This window comes from Streptopelia decaocto (assembly GCF_964273445.1).
Source record: "Streptopelia decaocto genome assembly, chromosome: Z".
NCBI classification, from domain to species: domain Eukaryota; kingdom Metazoa; phylum Chordata; class Aves; order Columbiformes; family Columbidae; genus Streptopelia; species Streptopelia decaocto.
This window is the reverse complement of record NC_138657.1, coordinates 67,441,624-67,459,660: the sequence shown is the minus strand read 5'-3', so window position 1 is coordinate 67,459,660 and position 18,037 is coordinate 67,441,624. Positions and strand designations below refer to the sequence as shown.

General features: G+C 37.2%; 1 protein-coding gene across 1 annotated transcript in view; it reads right to left on the bottom strand.

Moving 5' to 3' along the window:
* Positions 1–18,037, bottom strand: part of ANKRD31 (ankyrin repeat domain 31) — a gene marked incomplete at its 5' end in the record, with an annotated part of 64,338 nt that overhangs the window by 21,038 nt on the left and 25,263 nt on the right. Inside the window, 9 exons of the mRNA XM_082074206.1 lie at positions 1,803–1,881; positions 2,654–2,754; positions 3,245–3,404; positions 5,654–5,796; positions 6,654–6,845; positions 11,877–12,119; positions 12,676–13,216; positions 15,482–15,543; positions 17,683–17,827. Of these exons, the coding sequence (XP_081930332.1) occupies positions 1,803–1,881; positions 2,654–2,754; positions 3,245–3,404; positions 5,654–5,796; positions 6,654–6,845; positions 11,877–12,119; positions 12,676–13,216; positions 15,482–15,543; positions 17,683–17,827 (1,666 nt within the window). The remainder of the gene's footprint in view (positions 1–1,802; positions 1,882–2,653; positions 2,755–3,244; positions 3,405–5,653; positions 5,797–6,653; positions 6,846–11,876; positions 12,120–12,675; positions 13,217–15,481; positions 15,544–17,682; positions 17,828–18,037) is intronic.

The window sequence follows — 18,037 nt, the reverse complement described above, 5'->3', positions numbered from 1 at the left end:
AAAAGGTGATAGCCCCATTTTTGAAGTGTAAGTGCCTTGTCCAGGAAATTACTAAAGAGAACAGGATAGATTAAAGAACTGTCCTATGGATGGTAAGCACTGAAACTTTTGAACTTCTTTGTGTTGCTAGGAGCTACATAACATGACAACTATATGTAAGGCTACCTGCAGAAGTTACACAATCTTAAGAAGGTGACTAAAACCTTTATGTTTGAAGTACTATAAAATAGTTCGATGAGCTTAGACTGTTCCAAGTTGCATATAATGGTAGAAGCGTATGTATCATAGTTCTACATGGTTTCAAATCCATATTATAAAATTTTAAAAATTATAAGTTGTCCCTTTTTGTTGACTATATTTTTCTAAAGTAAGAACAACTATAAACTGATCTTTATATGCCCTGTCTCTTAGCCATAAAACATATGGAAGAGCTAGTAAGTCAGGACCGGCAGGCTCCACTGGGACAATACGCTAAACACATAAGCTAATTCCTGAAATTGTAACACAGGAAATATGAGCTTTCTATAATAATGAAAAATAGGAAACTACAGGATGGCATTTATGAAATGTTTCCCCAAACCTGTTTCATAGTATCTACCAATATTTACCTACTTATTAAAATAGAAATATATTAAAATATTGCTCTTATTAAAGCAGCTTAATAGGGAATTTGAATGTATTATTTACAGTAGGTTGTACTGCATGCAAATATCTTGATTTTATTCCACATTATAAGTTTGTCAATGTATTTCTCTTTTCTTGTTAAGTCTCTGGCCTCTTCACAAGTAATAACTGTGATTTAGTTTACGAGGTGCTAGATTATTAATGGTTTTGTCAGTACTGGTAGCAGATCACCATGTTCATTTCACTCATACCTCTAAACAGGAAAAGTGTGATAGCTTTATTTTTCTCATTTATGAAATCACCCCAATCTCTGTCTATAGTCTCTGCCTATTTTATCACCTACCTGTCTGTCAAACATTTTTCAAGAAGACATGTTGATTTTAATGAACAGTTCATATGCCATAACTTTGAGTTGGAAACTATAAATCTGTGTAATTCCATATTTCACATTTATTTTTAAACGGGAGAGACTGGAGATACTTTGGGAGAGAGACTTTGGTCAATGGTGTTCCTGCAGAAAGCTTTGCCACTTGAACAGTCATGGCACAGACACAATACAATTAAACGGCTATACAGCACCAGCATTGTGTTCTCCTAGGAAGTCAATGTCACTTAGTAGGCTCTTGAGATTAATCTGAACTGAGATTTGATAGCCTAAGACAAATTACACCTCTGGGCACCAGCATTTCTGAAACTGCCCATCATCCACAGTCTGCCTTAAAGATCTCTCTTTTTTTGCTCATAAATTATTTTAGGCCTGAAAGTCCAGCCACTCTAGAATGAAAATGCTGCCTCTGTTACTTTACATACAGCCAGAGCTGCTCTTGATCATGGAGGGGCTTATGTACTTGTAACTAAAAAATGTTGCCAGCAGTGTGCATTCTTATCTAATTGTCCCATTTTATATTATTATTTTGACTTGAAACACATGCCTTCAAGCAGCATGCTTCCCTTTTTATCATCATATTAATTTCACTGTAAACAGGAAATAGCTCAGGAAGTACACTTACCTGGGAGCTGTTTTCCAAATCTTATTCTCTGAAGCTGTATTTTACACAGGCAATATTGAAATATATTATGTGCAACAGTATTTTAAGAAAAATTATACTGTCACAGATATTTCCCCACGCCCCCAACCCCCACAAAAAAAAAGTGAAACAACTTGAATTTATGTCTACCTGCATCTTTGGGAGTTCTCAGCTCAAGTAGCAACAGTTCTTTTTGCTTCTCTTCTGCATCTTGTATGGCATCAACAGACTTCCATTAACAAACACAGAAATGCTAATAAGAAGTGGAGTCAAGTGCACCAAATAAAGCACAGGCCACGATGCATGGTCTGCGGGATAAGTATTGGTGGACTCAAGTCACTCCAGGAAGGGAATTACTGTATAAAGGCAGTGGAGGCACTGGTAGGACAGGTATACGTAGTGCCAAGGGTATGCTCTGCAAGGGGCTGTCAGAGCCTGGTATTGCCCAGGCATTTAAATTAGTCCATGCTCAGAGTCCCACCTCTGAGCACACTGCAGGGATCAGACAGCGAATTTCACCATAGCATCACCCAGGCAATGTAGACACAGCCTACAGGTACCAGCAAGAGCTCTCCTAACATGTAATTTGTGCAAAAATCTTCCTGGCTGTTTTAAATTATGATTAAACAATTCCTAAATACCTTCACTATTGTGAAGCAAAATCATACTCTTTCCAAGACCCATTTTGGAAATGTGAAGAACAGCCTCAGATTTCTGACATTTTTTCTATCCATACAGGCAATAAGAAATGTATAAAAGTATCAGCTACTGTTTGCACAATAGAAGTGTGTCCACAGAAATCACAGAGAGAAGTGATAATACACACACTTATATACTTTAAACCACAGCTTATATACTGTAAGCCACTGCTTAATGCTGTGTACACATGCACTCTAAAGGGTTAACTATTTAAAGAATATTTTTATGTTATTCAGTCAGCAAAGGTCACTACACAGTACTACACTACGAAGCAGTTTAACAAAACTTTTATCTGTATTTACCAAACTGTATTTCTCATGTTGTGGCTCCAACGCTGCATCATCATATTCAAAGTAGTCATAACAATGACGTTTTGTTCTTAACCTATAGGGATATCTCCTCTCTTCACAATTAAGAAAAATAAATTGAATTTAAGAGTAATTTGCAGGAGCATAATATATTAGAATATATTAGATTAGCTTATATAGATTACAAAGATGCACTGGCAGATCACATCATAAAAACGTATCATAAAACATTATCTTGTACATGCAAATGACATCAAATTTAGACAGCATAAGAAAGCAAGTCTTTAAAGCTGCCACTTTCAGAAACACAATGTTCCTATGGAAGGAAGTATGGATAATAACAAAAATCTGAAGAGCCAAATATGTCCTTATACCTCATTTTCTCAGGAAGAAAAAAAAAAAAACCCTTATCTCTACTATTTTCTGAAAATAAATAAATACATAAATAGAATTCAGTAGTTAGCAGAGTTAAAAATATCAGTGCCAGGCAATATTCAGCTCCACAAATCAGCAACATTCCAATATGCAGTTTTTTCTTTAGGACTACTGGATAATCCTATGATTTACATTATGAAACCAACATACCTGTAACTTCAGTAGTCTCAAGAGAAAGTACAGAGTCCATAGCACCGTAAGACTTCAGCAGTTCTTTCATTTCATCATCACAAGCTTTATCCAAGGCACTTTCCCCTGAAACATCCCTCTCACAGGGATTTGCTCCATGCTCTAGTAGAATCCTGGCTGCCTATTATATATATTATTATTATTATTAGTGATAATTCTTGTCATGGACTTATAATACAATAAGTGTGTTGCATCTATCATAAATCCCAAATAATAAAGGTACAAATAAGATACTCTAAAACCTCTTACACTTGCAGTCCCAACTAAACAAACAAGCTTAACTGGCTGTTATCAATACAGACTTGTATTTTACACTTCTGATTTTTCCATTAAAATACACAAATCATTAATAACTTGCCATTAAACCTACTATCTTCATAGTATGGTCATAGAGACCAATTACAAAACTTCATATATCTAAATTAAATTGAACCGGTCAATTGTATTAAGAAAAAAGTTCAGAGAAGTGGATTCTTTTTAAGCATTTAATAGTGGTTTTCGTTTTTTTGGTTTCATGCTCTGATGATTTTTTTCCAAATTCCAAATCAATTGCAAGTCTGCTTAATTGTAAAATGTGGAAATGAGATGAGTGGCATCAGTGGAACCATCTACCCCTACAATTCATAGAATGCTAGGAATCACAGAATGTCCTGAGTTGGAAGTGACCCACAAGGATCATCAAGTCCAACTTCTGTCCCTGCACATGACAACCCCACAGTTCACACCATGTGTCTGAGGGTGTTGTCCAGTCTCTTCTTGAACAGTCAGGCATGGGGCTGTGACACCTCCCTGTGGAGCCTGGTCCAGTGCTCCAGCACCCTCTGGGGGAAGAACCTCTTCCTAATGTCCAACCTAAACCTCCCCTGGCACATCTTCCTGCCATAATTCGGATCATGTGGAAGTGCTGATGACATCAGAGCTTGGATGGTAAAGAATTTGCATACATATAATTTCTCATCTTTAGCATTTCTTCTTCTTTCTTACATTCAGAGGGCTGTTAACTATCACAAAGTTATCAGAAAGACAATATCCTCTTTAAGTTCAGAATCCTCCCCATTGGTTTTCCCCCACAATACTGAATAATTGCTTATATATTTTCAAGAACCCTGCTGATAGTTTGGCATGATGACTCAGAAATCATCCCCTTCATTTTATCTTTCCTTGCAGAAAAGACAAATGGCATGAATTATCAACTCTTCTGACAGGAATAGAAGTGGTATGCTTGGCTCAACCTGGCATAAGCTTTTTACACTTAGTTCCCTGGAACTCATTGTTTCAAAACAACAATTTGTTTATTTGTGTGCACTTCTGGGCCCCACAATTCAGGAAGGATGTGGAAGCCCTTGAATGCAGCCAGAGGAGGGCAACAAAGCTGGTGAAAGGGCTGGAAGGCTTGTCCTGTAAGGAGCAGCTAAGGACTTTGTTCGTGCCTAGTGCAGAGATAAAGAGGCTGAGGGGCAACCGTGTTGCTGTCTGCAGCTTCCTGAAGAGGAGAAATTGAGAGATGCTGATCTCTTCTCACAGGAAATCAGTAACAGGACACGTGGGAATGGTTTAAAGCTTTGCCAGGGGAGGCTTAGATTGGACTTTACCACGAGGGTGGTCAAACAACAGGCTTCCTAGAGAGGTGGTCGATGTCGCAGGACTGTCAGTGTTTAAGAGGCATTTGGACAGTGCCCATAATAACACGTTAACTTTTGGTCAGCCCTGAGGTGGCTGGACAGTCGGACTAGATGATCATTGTAGGTTCTTTCCCACTGAAACAGCCTATTCTGATCTACAGTACCACAGAATGGTTTGGATGGGAAGGCACTGGTTAACGAAAACAATGGCTGACTTTTAAACAGCAGGCCTAGTTGTTGTTGTTGTTTTTTTTTCTTACAAAAAATTTTTGCAATGAGGGTGATGAGACACTGGAACAGGTTGCCCACAGAAGCTGTAGATGTCCCATCCCTGAAGTGTTCGAAGTCAGGTTGGATGGGGCTTTGGGAAAGCTGATCTAGTGAAAGCTGTCCCTGCTCATGGCAGGGTGGTTGGAACTAGATGATCAAATTGAGAATGCTCGATTTCAGTACTATTTTTTAAAAGCCCAACACATGGGAGAGAAATATGGGGACCTTCTCATTTTTTCTGATTTGTCTGCTGGACTGAAAAAGTCAACTCACTGCACAATTTCAACTGTCACTATTGAAAAATGTTTCTTTCTATAATTTTGTTAAATTTCAAGAATATGGGTTTATTTCCTAAATGCAAATCTACACTAAAATGGTATTAGTAAATTTGACTTTCCTTATTTAAACCAGGATTTTGCTTTGCTGACCCACTGCTGTAAATCAGGCTCGGGAAATGTAATGTAAAAGAAAAATGTACCTCCAAATAGTTGCCATGAACAGCATCATGTATTGGCAAAATACCATCCAGACTTCTGCTGTTAACATTAGCACCAGCTTTGAGTAATTCTAAGATCACTTCAGTAAATCCTCTACTGGAAGCTTCATGAATTGGTGTCCAACCTAATAAAAGCAAGATGACACATAATGCATGTATCTGATTTGGAAAGATCCTCTCAGATCACTAATTAGTGAGTATATATTTTGCTGCATTTGCTGTACTGTGAGCAATGGACTACTCTCTTTAAGATAAATCTCATACAAATAATCATCTTGAAATTCCAAAGTAAATTAAATTTCCTGTGTAATTCAGTTTAGAGAAAAACTTATCCAATACTAAGCAGAAAAATCCTGTTTACTTTTCTATTACCCCACTAAAAACAATAAAAGAAACAAAACAATTGAGTGGCAAGACTCTAAAAACTCAGAAGCATAATACTAATAGTCTCATTTCTAATCCCAATGGTATTTTATAGTATCAAGTCTGCCAGATATCCAGAGTAGAATACCATCCATTCTGAGACTATAAAACAAGAAATGTGTTATACATTCAGGAAGAAAAAAGAAAAACAAAATCTTCTAATCTGATTTTTATTGTCATTTTCTAAGGAAATAAAATTTGTGTGAATGTGCTTCACATGTATACATATTCATGTGCATAAGCATTAGCTTTTCTGCAGAACTTTCAAGTCTGCTTTCCATACGTATTTCCAAAGAAGTGCTCCTCAGCAAAGGAGCAAAACCCGATTAATGCTCCTGCTGAGAAAAGACTGCATTACCTCCATGCTGAGACACAAAATCCAGGGATTCACTGATTGTGCTTGCACTTGTTGCATGACTTCCTTTCCTCCTCACAATTACATAATAACTCAGGATTCCATAATTGTGTTTAAATTACACAAATTATATAACACTGTAAATACTGTAAACTATATAAAATTGTATCATAAAACAAGCACATAAGAGAGGAATTTTCCAACCTGCATAGTCCTGTTCATTGACACAAATTCCAGATGATATTAGAGTTTTCACCAAAGACAAATCTCCTTTCCTGGCAGCAATATGCAGCTGATTTTCTCCTTTTTCATTTTTCCTCCACTTGGTCTTTCCTCCAGCTCTTGTATTACAGGTGCCATGCAAAATTACAGCTCTTCTGGTAGACAGGGAGGATTCTAAACACATATTGGGTGTTCATTAGGCACCACAAAAAATGTTTCATTATAAAGAAAGAATTAAGCTTCATAACTCACTTGAATTAATGTAAAGGTCTACAACACTGTTGCCTTGATTATTCAATAACATTACCTGACTACATCGAAAGGTTAAAAGGTACTGCCTAACAGCTCAGATCACAAGCATACCCTATGCAAAAGAATTTACAGTTCAAATCTAGACGACTTAACAAGGGTACAATGAACTAGGGATCAACAAAAAGGTAACAAGGTTGACATTTTATACCGTATAGAGGTACGTTGTATTTCTCCATGGGCTGCTTTCAAGTTGCCATGCATGCCTGCTAAATATATAAAGCACACACATAAAGGTAATTTAAGAAACTATATAATAGGCAAGACTTGACCACCTCTTTTCCGTTCCTAACTCTGTATCAGGGAACAGACAGGTTTCTGCATAAGGTATTTCTACAGCTTTGATGTGAAAAAGTCCTATGGATTGACTGCAAATCTTTGATTAATGTCTTGTGACATAGATGAACTGGCTTTTAATTAAACTTGTGCAAGATTGGACCCATCACTGTAAATATGAACTTGATTTAAACCTTTTATTGGTTCACAAAGTAAACAACATCCACTTTAAATTTTATGATGTGATTATCAGACAGGTCCTAATTCTAACACTTCAAGTAATAAACACATCAAACTGTTAAGAGATACAAAGAAAAAGCAGATTAAAAATGTACTGATTCTGTATATAGAGTAAAGACAATCCCATCTTCCCAAACTGCTACCAAAAAGACAGGGTTCATAAATCTTCAAAAGCTCTACTATGCATGACAGCTTTTCTAAACTCTTGTTCCTGCTGTTATTATGTTGTGTTATCAAATTTTTTAGAGGTTCACTGTGTTCTCTCTCTGATTTCTTGAAAATCCGTAATTCAACCAAAAAAAGGAAGTGTAATGTTTTAAATAAGCATTTTGCAGCTCCTATCCATGTGCTTCTTAATTATTCCTGTGAACAATTAGTTTCTGCATCCCAAGCATTTCCTCTTCTCATCAGACAAGCTGTCTTCTCAAATAATTTTCAGTTATCAGTATCCATTGCTTCAAACATCACCCATGATTTGACAGCTGTCTTTCTTCAGGCTTCTCCTACCTTCTAGAAGATCTGCTTTTCTAAGGTTTCCTTTAAGGTAAACTACTGAACCTGTCATTCAAGACTGTTTGGAACAACATGAAGGACATAGTGCAACTCTATTAAAGACGGACATATAGGGAGGATATATCCATGCTAACTATAAACTAGCTTGTTCAGGCAATGCTGCAGCCAGACTGTGGCAGCGTGGAGCTCATTGGAAGCTACTCTCATCTGTAAGAAAGCATTCAAGTGGCCTTCTTTGCACGGGGGGTGCTTGGCCCATACCCTACTTGCAAACAGAAGGCTTAATGAGTTTTCTTTTTTAAATGAAAACTGAGGTTCTAGTGCACACAGAGGGAGGCAGGTTATTAAAATAACCCTCTAATCTGAGGTGTGCTTTTCTGTAAACTAATGTACTATGTTTTGCCTAAAAGCTTCTGGGTCTGAACTCTCAAAGCAATCATCTGCTTTCTGGTTCTTCCGCTTCTTCCCCTTTGATTCATGGAAGAATGTCCTAGGGACTCTCTAGAGACATAGGAGGAATAAAAAAGTGCACAACAGCCCATTAAGCTAATGAACCTTAGCAATATTTACAATTATTTCTCTTCATTTGCAGCCAAGTTTTCCAGCTAAGTTGTCATGCACAACAGTTTTATTCATGGTTGTTAGGAAACATTTGCAAAAGCCTAATGGGACATTAGTATATGAATCACTAAATACTGGTTCTCCATGGAATGAATTGCCAGGTGGGTCATGAGCAGGAAAGATCAGCGACTTGACAAATACTAAGTCCAGTCAGTCAGTACACATATGAAGATAAAATGGAGAAATTACAGTAACCAGCAATCAGACTACATTAGGCTGACATGCCTCAACAACTTCAAGGACATCCTCCTTCAAGAAGACATTGGAATACTTCAAAAATGGTCTATAAGTAATTATTTCCACAGATTAAAAGAACAGAAGCAAGCTGTTTGTACCTTCCTTCTGTATAATCAGAATAGGAATGTTGAGAGCCTAGCAAGTGACTGACTGTAGATGGAAGTAACACTGCCTCATTGAAGAAGAAAATATTTTTATTCAAGAACAGAATAATATAAGGAATACCACTGGGACACAGGAACAATCAGATGAGATACAAAAGCCGGTTAATGAAGAAAAGGCATGAAACAGCAAAAATTCTGAAAACCCCGCAAGTCAGAAAACATTATCCGATCTTACACTTTTTTTCTGCTGCAATCTGAATGTCACTGCTCCAATCTCCAAAACTATTAATGCCTCCAGCTGTATAAAGGGCTATACTTTCTCACATCACCTCTCAAACAAAAACATTCTCTTGGGACAATGGAAATAACTAATTTTTAGCTGAATAAAGTACTACTTGAATAATCTCTTTAGGGAGATAAAGTAATCTGTGACATGCTATTCCAGAGGAGACCAAAATGTAAGACATATGTATGGAATAAAGTTTTTTTTAAATCACAACTGTATGTATAGGGGGCAAAAATATAAACAAAACAAAACAAAAAAGTATTAATGCACACAGGCCTTCTTACAAAGACTAAGCAGTAATACAAGAGATACAGGAAAAAAAACAACTGTAGGGAAAGGAATAATTTCTATGTTCAATGTTTATTCTCCCAATAATAGATGATATATATCAGATATGTCAAGGGTTTTTCAAGAATGAAGTAAAAAGGCATTTCTACATCAGAAGGAACCAATTTGGAGACAGGAAAGCTAAGTACTGACATTGCCAAATAGTAGAGAGCAGTAAGTAACAAAGAGCATCTATTCCTTTTTTTTCCCCTTCAACTTCTAAAAGAAAACATGAATTTGGAGTCCAGAAACTCAAAATGCAGCATCTTAAGATGGGCTGAAAACTAGCAACCACTTGAGACAGGAAAAAGAAACAGTTTTCTGTACAGATGAAGGCAGAAGAGGAACAGAAAGAAGACTGTGACAATCAAAGAGAAAAGAATTAGCAGAAACTTCACACAGTTTCTTGGATGTTTTTTGGCACGTGTTACAGAGATTGCATATTTTGGCTGACGAGTCCTTGATGCAACTTATAATACTAGTCAGCATATAGACCAAGTCGCCAAGGAGCAGGAGGGTACTAAGCAAACAACAAAAAGAGATAAACAAATGAGTACGCTGACAGTATGCATGATAATGTATTTGTCCATATCATATGTGTGTGTGATTGGGTGGGCACATGTATTTGTTATACGTGTTATTTTAAGTACACATGCTGTTATGTACAAAGGTTTTAAAAGCATTTAATGGATGCAGGGCATGAATCCTATTGATTTTCAAAATATATACAATATACTTAATGCTAGAATTCATTTACATGCCACTCAAAGGCAACCAAAGTTTGACCAGTAGACCCCAGCAACACACAGCTGCAGTACAAGGAGGAAACTACATTTTTTTCTGCATACACTTGGAAAAAATAAATCAAATACTATATCCACAAACAAATACACATGCATTCACACATACTTCTATAAACCTACATAGACATAAACCACCTTTTCCTATGTATTTATATACAAAGCATGCATTTACACTGACACAGTAGTTATTTGAACGGTAAAGTTTCACGGAGCTGGAAACAATTACAACTAAACTGTTTGAAGAAGAAATGTCAGCGGAAAAACATTAATAATACCTAGGAGGTATTTCACAATATATCCCACACTCAAGACAAAAAGCTGCATGGATTCAAAAACTAACCTGTCTTGGGAATTAGAGAGCAACAATAAATGAGAAATGAAAGAATGGGATGTGAATGGCAGCAAATACAAATAAGGAGTTGTAGAAAACTGCTGTGGAAAACAAAAGAATACTAGGAGATAGTCACAGACAACTAAAGTCCTACGGTGGCATTATTTTAAAATCTGTCAAAACCAGAAAAAAATTATTCCCAAACTCTTAAGGTCTAGAGAGAAATGACAGAATTGTCTAAGACAATCAGAAAAGACAAATACTCTATTCTGTAACAAGGCAAAGCTACCTCTAATGACACAGTTCTTTTCAACACAAGCAGAATGCAAAATGAAATGAGGATAAACATTTTTCAATTAGTTGTCCAGATAAATTACGTTTTAAAGTTTTAAGAGAGAAGGGGTCCCATCTGAACTACAGGTTTTGATTTTAGTAAGTGGAGTGCTATGGTCCTCTGGTTCCAGAAACAACCAAAGTACATGAGATGACTGCCAGCTTTACTAAAAAAGCATTAAGTGAAAAATAGTTGGGGGTGATGATGAGTAATCAGTTGCACCAGGGCTCTGCTGTGACAGTAAGGCTACAAGATAAATGCAACTCTTAGACATGGCATGAAATTGCTAAAAGGAAAGCTGTACATGGAGGCAGAAGAGAATATACCTAGCAGAGGACGCTAGGTCCTTATCCTCCTATAATCAGAGCCTATGCTGTTTTGTGCCTGATGAGGATACAGTCTATAAAATATAAATGTATATATGTGTGCCAAATATATGGAAAGATATGTTTTCTTTGATCTGTGATATGTAAAATAGTTAACAGAGGACCAATTTAGTGTTATTGTAAAATATCATTTATGCAACATAGTTAACCAAGGATCGATTTAATGTTATTTTAAGCTCTTGGTTATGATCCTGCATCCTCTCAACCACAATGCTGAAAGACTAAAGAATGTAGCATAAATAAAATGGAGTAAGTATGTGTGTTCTGTAAAACAGAAGTTCTGGAAATATTTCAAGTATTTGGAACTCACTAGAGTATTTGCTCAACATACTGTGCATATTTTTCCAAACCTTCCCTTGTGCCTTCTTCATATATGTCTGGAAAAAAACCCAAACCAAAACAAAACTCCAATGTTTTTATAAAATATTAACTTTTCACCTGATTTCTTGGATGTTTGCTGTTCTGATGCTTGACTGAATTGTGATTGATTAGATGAAAGCTTGTTTTTGCTGCTACTGGAAAATGAGGCTGCCTTTTGGCTTGTCTCCTGAGAGCGTAATCTTACTCTTTTAGTTTGGACCACCTCTGTTTCAGTAAACTCTGCAAGCATGCTGGTCTTTGCATTTCCTTCTCTGGTTTCTTCAGTGCCGTCTGTTCCACTCACTCCAGCTAACACTCCATCTGTTGGTTTAACAAAAGAACTTAAGAGTATCAATGGCATAATGCTCAGTAATTTCAGAAATTATAATTAATATAAAAATGAATGCCAAAATGACCAACTAGCCTAGGTTAAAAATGCCTGCAGTAACTCACTCGATTTTTGAAAATACTTAAACATAATAAATCTTTTATCCACTATTCACCATATGTTAATGTACTGAGAATCTAAAACCACACAAAGATTGTTTTGTGAAAATATGACCTATATTGATTCTTAGGTATTAAAAAAAAATAACATACTTCAGAATTTCATTCTTATTATTGTAACGACACATTTTGGTAAATACAATGGGGACTTGGATATAAAACAGCCCCCAAAAACACAAAGCAAAAATTACTAACTAGTTAATCTGACACACTGGACTATGCCACAACACATTCCATGTGTCTGCTATTTATTTACGGCAAAATACATTCTCTGGAGACCAACAGCTGTGCTTTTTTTTTTTTTTAATAAAATACACAGACCACTTACAACCAACTCATAAAATACTTATTTTCAAACAAAACACAGCACCTGCTTTCTGGGAGGTTTCTTTCTGCATATTTTCCACAATCTGAAATGAATAAGGAGACTTGTCATTTGCATTAACACCAAAAGGTAAAACTGGTGTTGAGTCAGTCTCCTGGAAATCCTCTTGTCTAATTTGAAGTGTGTCCTTTTCATGGAGTTGGAAAGCTATAGACTCAGTCTCTAAACTAGTCGCATTTTCAGTTTCCATGTGACATCCTGCAGCACTTTCTTCTGCATTAAGCAGGATCCTCCCTCCTTTCTCTGGTTGTGGAGCCTTTTGTTCAATGGTGCTTAGTACACCAGTAGTAGAATTACAATGACTTCCAGAAACATTTTCTCCATTAGTAGCTGCTAAAAGCTCACGTGCTAACAGTGTCTCTGCATTTGCTTGAGGTCTCTGTTCAATGCAGCTGGTTCCATCTTCAGATATATTAGTATAAATGCTCTGCACCTCATTTACAGTAGTCTGTTGTAGTAAATCTGTGCGGTCTGAATCCACAAGATTTGTACACACTGGTTCTGAATAATCTGTCTGTAAGGAATTCTGTTTGAACAAATGCAAAGGGAGTCTCAGATCCATTAAATTTGTTTCCATTAACATCAGATTTAACTTGATTTGTCAAGTTTTTCAAAGAAATAATTGGTTCTGAAGGTGTTCTTGTATCAGCATTTAGATTCCTGTCACTCAAACTGCTACTGTTACTCTGCCAGAGACTATGTTGATCACTGTCATACCTCCTGACTTCTTGTCACAACTTTAAAACAGATACATCATGAGAGGAAGTCAAAGCACCTAAGTATTGACTGAGAATCAAGTTCTCTTAAATCAGCAGTCTGACTACTTTGGGCAGCCCCTTTTTCTCTAGAAACCACTGATGCGGGGCAATGCAAACCAGGGATCTTCTCCCCTGTTACAACAGTAACCAGTTCTGCCCTTTCCTTCTGTAAATGGATTTTCACTACTGCAACTACTGAATTCATGTTCCTGTTGCAATCGTGTTTGACTTAGCTCAGCTTTACCTACAGCATTAACTGGAGTGTAACCATCATGAGAAACAGCAACAGTGTGGCACATTTCACTAGGTCCAGCATCAGGAAAACACATTTTCTGTAATTTAATTGTTCAGCGATTTATAAGCAGACCTAAACACAAGGTTCCATCTAACACGAAACATTACTTCTGAATAGTTTTACTCTTGGTTGTAGCCTCTACTATGAGACTAGCAGATCTATTTGTCTTTTTTTTGAACTTTGTTTTGAAATTTGTTTTTCTACCTTCAGAATCCTGAAGAACTTTATTTTTTGTATATTTCACCAAATTTGTTTTTCTGCTTTTTAGCAAGACTTATTTTGATGCTTTAGTATTATCATATTGAACTGTGCCATCCACAGTTAATTTTATCTACAAAACATGCCATATACTTAATTTCATTTTCTGATAAATTGCTATACTATATAATAAAACTGTGCTGATTTCCTCTGCCTGTGAAGCTTCTTAAAACAGCAGGACAAAGAAATTAAGGAACTAAGAAATATCTTTATGAAAGTGTAAAAATTAATGGGTGAAATCCAACAACAAATATTACTGAAGTGCTTTACACTTTTATTTCTTTCTGAAAACTGACCTGGTTTCAAAGCTCTGCCTCTAAAGAATTAAAACTATATAAGCTACAGTTTCACATTTCCGGCAAACCTGTCTGCAATGACTCTAGGAAGTTAGAAAGAAAGGGAAATAACATAGTAAAACCACACAGAACTAACTTACGGCAATCTCACAACAAAACTACTCCAAAGGCCAATGACTAACTAGAATTATCCTGTCGGTTACTCTGTATCTGGAGGCAGAACCAGAACACAAACTTTGCTACAACTCACACAACTAATGAAATCATCAGTTACACAGCCACAGTAACAGGTTTTCCCAATTAAATATTTACAACACCTTGCACTTGGAGAATACCCTTCAACAATGGACTAATGTTTTAAAGTGCAATCTAAGACTATACATCACGCATGCTGTTATAGCATAACATTTCTAAGGACGCAGGAGACTGCACCACTGTTAGTAACAAGGACAAATATCATAACCACATGAATTTAGGAAGCAAGAAAAAAGTGTATGTGCAGACTGTACTATATATTATAATTACCAGTTATAAGTATTCAAAGAGGAGAAAACATGAGGGGGAGAATACAGCTTTTAGTATCAAACGCTGTAGTGCTATACACAAACAAATTAAGACCCAAGTGGCTGATCATGGTGTCCTGCCTTCCTGCAAGGCACAAGCTCCTCCCGCATCTTACGGAAGTCTCAGGGCATGATTGTATAACCAAGAACAAGCAAGACAGTGGCTCCCTAACCCTTTACTATGCAACTGCAAAACAGAGACAAGAAACAGTTATCCTACTGCTACAAGTCAGGCAACATTTCACAGTTTCAGTCAGGTTTCTGCAAGTACAAGGAGGCACTGATGTACTGTGCTTATTGTAAATTACCTCTGCAGCACTTGCAAAAACTCAGCAAGAACCACTGTCCCTGAAAGGCAGCCAATTGCCTCTGTCTTGCATCTTCATGACACTGCAGCTTATCCCAGTACCAATAAGGATCAGCAACTGCTCGCCAAAGAATTAGTATGACATTGAATATTACTCTGTTTAAGTCCCTAATGGGTATGAAGCATTTTGTACCTTATGTTTTGATTTTGAAACATGTCAGAAACAGACATCTGCTTTAGTTTAGTGAAGACTGTTACTAAGCCCTTAATAGTTTAGCATCAAATAAACATCAAGATTCTTTGTAATGATGTACCTGGTGCAGGTCTGTATCCTCTGCACTTAGAGTATTCAACTTACTTCTTGAGTCACCTCCACCTGAAATGAAAAACAAAAAGAAACGAGAATTGAAAGATACCATAATTCTTTACATATATACCATCTTGTGACCATACTCTTGCGTGTAACCATACTTACCACATTTAGCTATCCAGAAAAATTATCAAGCCATAAGGCTTTTATTAGAATCTAAAATGTATCAATATATGCAATACATATTAAAATCTTGGAGTTCGATCTTTGTTGCAGATGGCATCTTGTACAAATCAGGACAGATGACAGTAAAGTATGACATTGTGCTTCCAAATTTTTTTGAAGATTACTGACCTGAGCAATTCTTTTGAAACTTAGAGGAGCTACTGCATTTCCTTAACTTCTAATAGGCTTTCCTGATCCCCAAGAGGCTTTTCTGAAGCCAGTGATGGTGGAATGATAGCCTAGCTTTCATGTTTCCCTGTATAGCATATTTGGGCAGGGAAAATAATGGAGTAGCTAAAGACAAGTCGTTGGTGTAAAAATAGGCAGGAACATTCCCCAGTACCAATTCAGTGCCTTGCTGATGCCTTAGTGCTCCAGCTGTGCTGACGAAATGGCATAAAAAGACTGTAGCAGCTACCAAGAGCTTACCCTAGACACCAATATACTTACTTAATTCATGCAAACTCTATTTACTTCTGGCCAATATGTTCTTAAACCTAGACTTGCCACATCATATTGAAAAAAATCTAACTAATCATCCTTTGTCACTTTGTACTGCAATATGAAGCCCAACCCCAGCCCTAAGGTTCACCCAGCAACTCATGCTGGAATCAGCCTTAAATTTAACAGGCATTTCACAGCATGGCAACTGTTCTTCCACCACTTCTGGGAATCTGCCATGCCAGATGCTAACCCTAGGTTTAGGATCACTGTTAGTCCACTCAATCCTGCCAGTCTTAGTCTTAAATTAAGACCAATGGCCCAGCTATTGAGCACTGATTAAGCCAAACCATAATCTAAACCATTATTTTGAAAGTATTTTTAGCCCTCACTAACACCCTGTCCTTCTAACCCTGGTGTGTCATCTCACTGTATGTCACAGGCAAGCCGGATGTTACCCTCTCACCCTTCAAGGCTAGTTTAAAATTCTGTCAACGCACACCACTGGCTTGTGAGCAAAGACCCTCTTTCCCCTTTGAGAAAGGTGAACCCCATCCGATGTCAGCAAACCTGGCGTCATACAGACCATCCCATTTTCGAAAAACCCACATTGTGGTGGTGACATCAGCCACGGAGTTATGCATTAATAGACTGAGCCCATCTTCTTCTTCCAGTGTCGCTGCTCACAACTGGGAGAGGGAAAAATTACATGTGCTCCAGATTCCTTTGCTAACCTTCCCAAGGCCATGAAGTCTCTTTTGGTTGCCACTGCACTATGTGTTGTGGCTTCATCACCACCCACATGGAAGAGCAATAACAGTAATAGTCTAAGGGTTGAAGACTCCTTCCAGACTTAAACATGTTACAGCCCACACTGGCCCATTGATGTCCAACAGTCCTAATTCTAACTCTAATCAAGTCTTATTTTGTGGCACATCTTTGTACCTGCCCCTGACCAAGCAGCCTCTTCTCAACCTTTTTCTCAACTTAGTTCTTAAGACTGTAGAAGATCAAATTCTCACCTTAGCCAAAATGTTCACCCACTGAATCCTTGCAAGCTCACTATCTATTACCTACAGTAGTATTACCCTACTCCCACACCCAACACTAGCAGTTAAGGCGTGGCAACCCCTAAGATCTAGATCTAATCCTAAATCCTCCATTTTGTCATCTTACGGATGCTTCAAAATGCAGCCTCTACGTCAGTTTAGAACCAAATTTTATCTCTAGCTCTAAGCCATACCTCAACCATCAGCAAGTTCAGCCATGCCCCATCGTACACTTAACTAAGCAACAGCTATTGTGCTTCACATTTTTGCTTCAAATTTAAAGGCAGAAAAGAAAAAGCTGGATATTATTACCTTTTATACTTTGACAATGTGTAATCAACTGTGCTGAGTAAGGAGTGCTCACTGGTACTCAGGCATCATCCAGTAAAGCCCGTGGAATTACTAGCAGTGATTAAGGAAATACAGTGCAACAGATGTTCTGAATCTCTCCATGTAGTGGTGACGGTATGTCAGAACAATTCTCTCCTACCTGATACTGAATGTCTTCTGGATTTTTGTACATAGCGTTCAATCAGTTTCCTCATAGACTGGTCAGAAGCTTCATCTAATGCACACCTTCCCATCTCATTTTTTATTAAGGGATCAGCTCCATACCAAAGTAATAATTCTGCCACCTAGAAAAATAAACTTTTCAGATTGTTTCTTCTCCAACAGTGTTTTCCACACTCCCTCCTTATGCAAGCTTCTCTCTCTTGTACTTAACAACATGAGCAACTAAAACCAAACCTAAGGCCTATGACAAATAATCCTGGTCTATTCTAGTTAATATACCCCAAGCATTACCCTAGATGCATCATTATCCTATAGTCTTCTTCATTTTTACA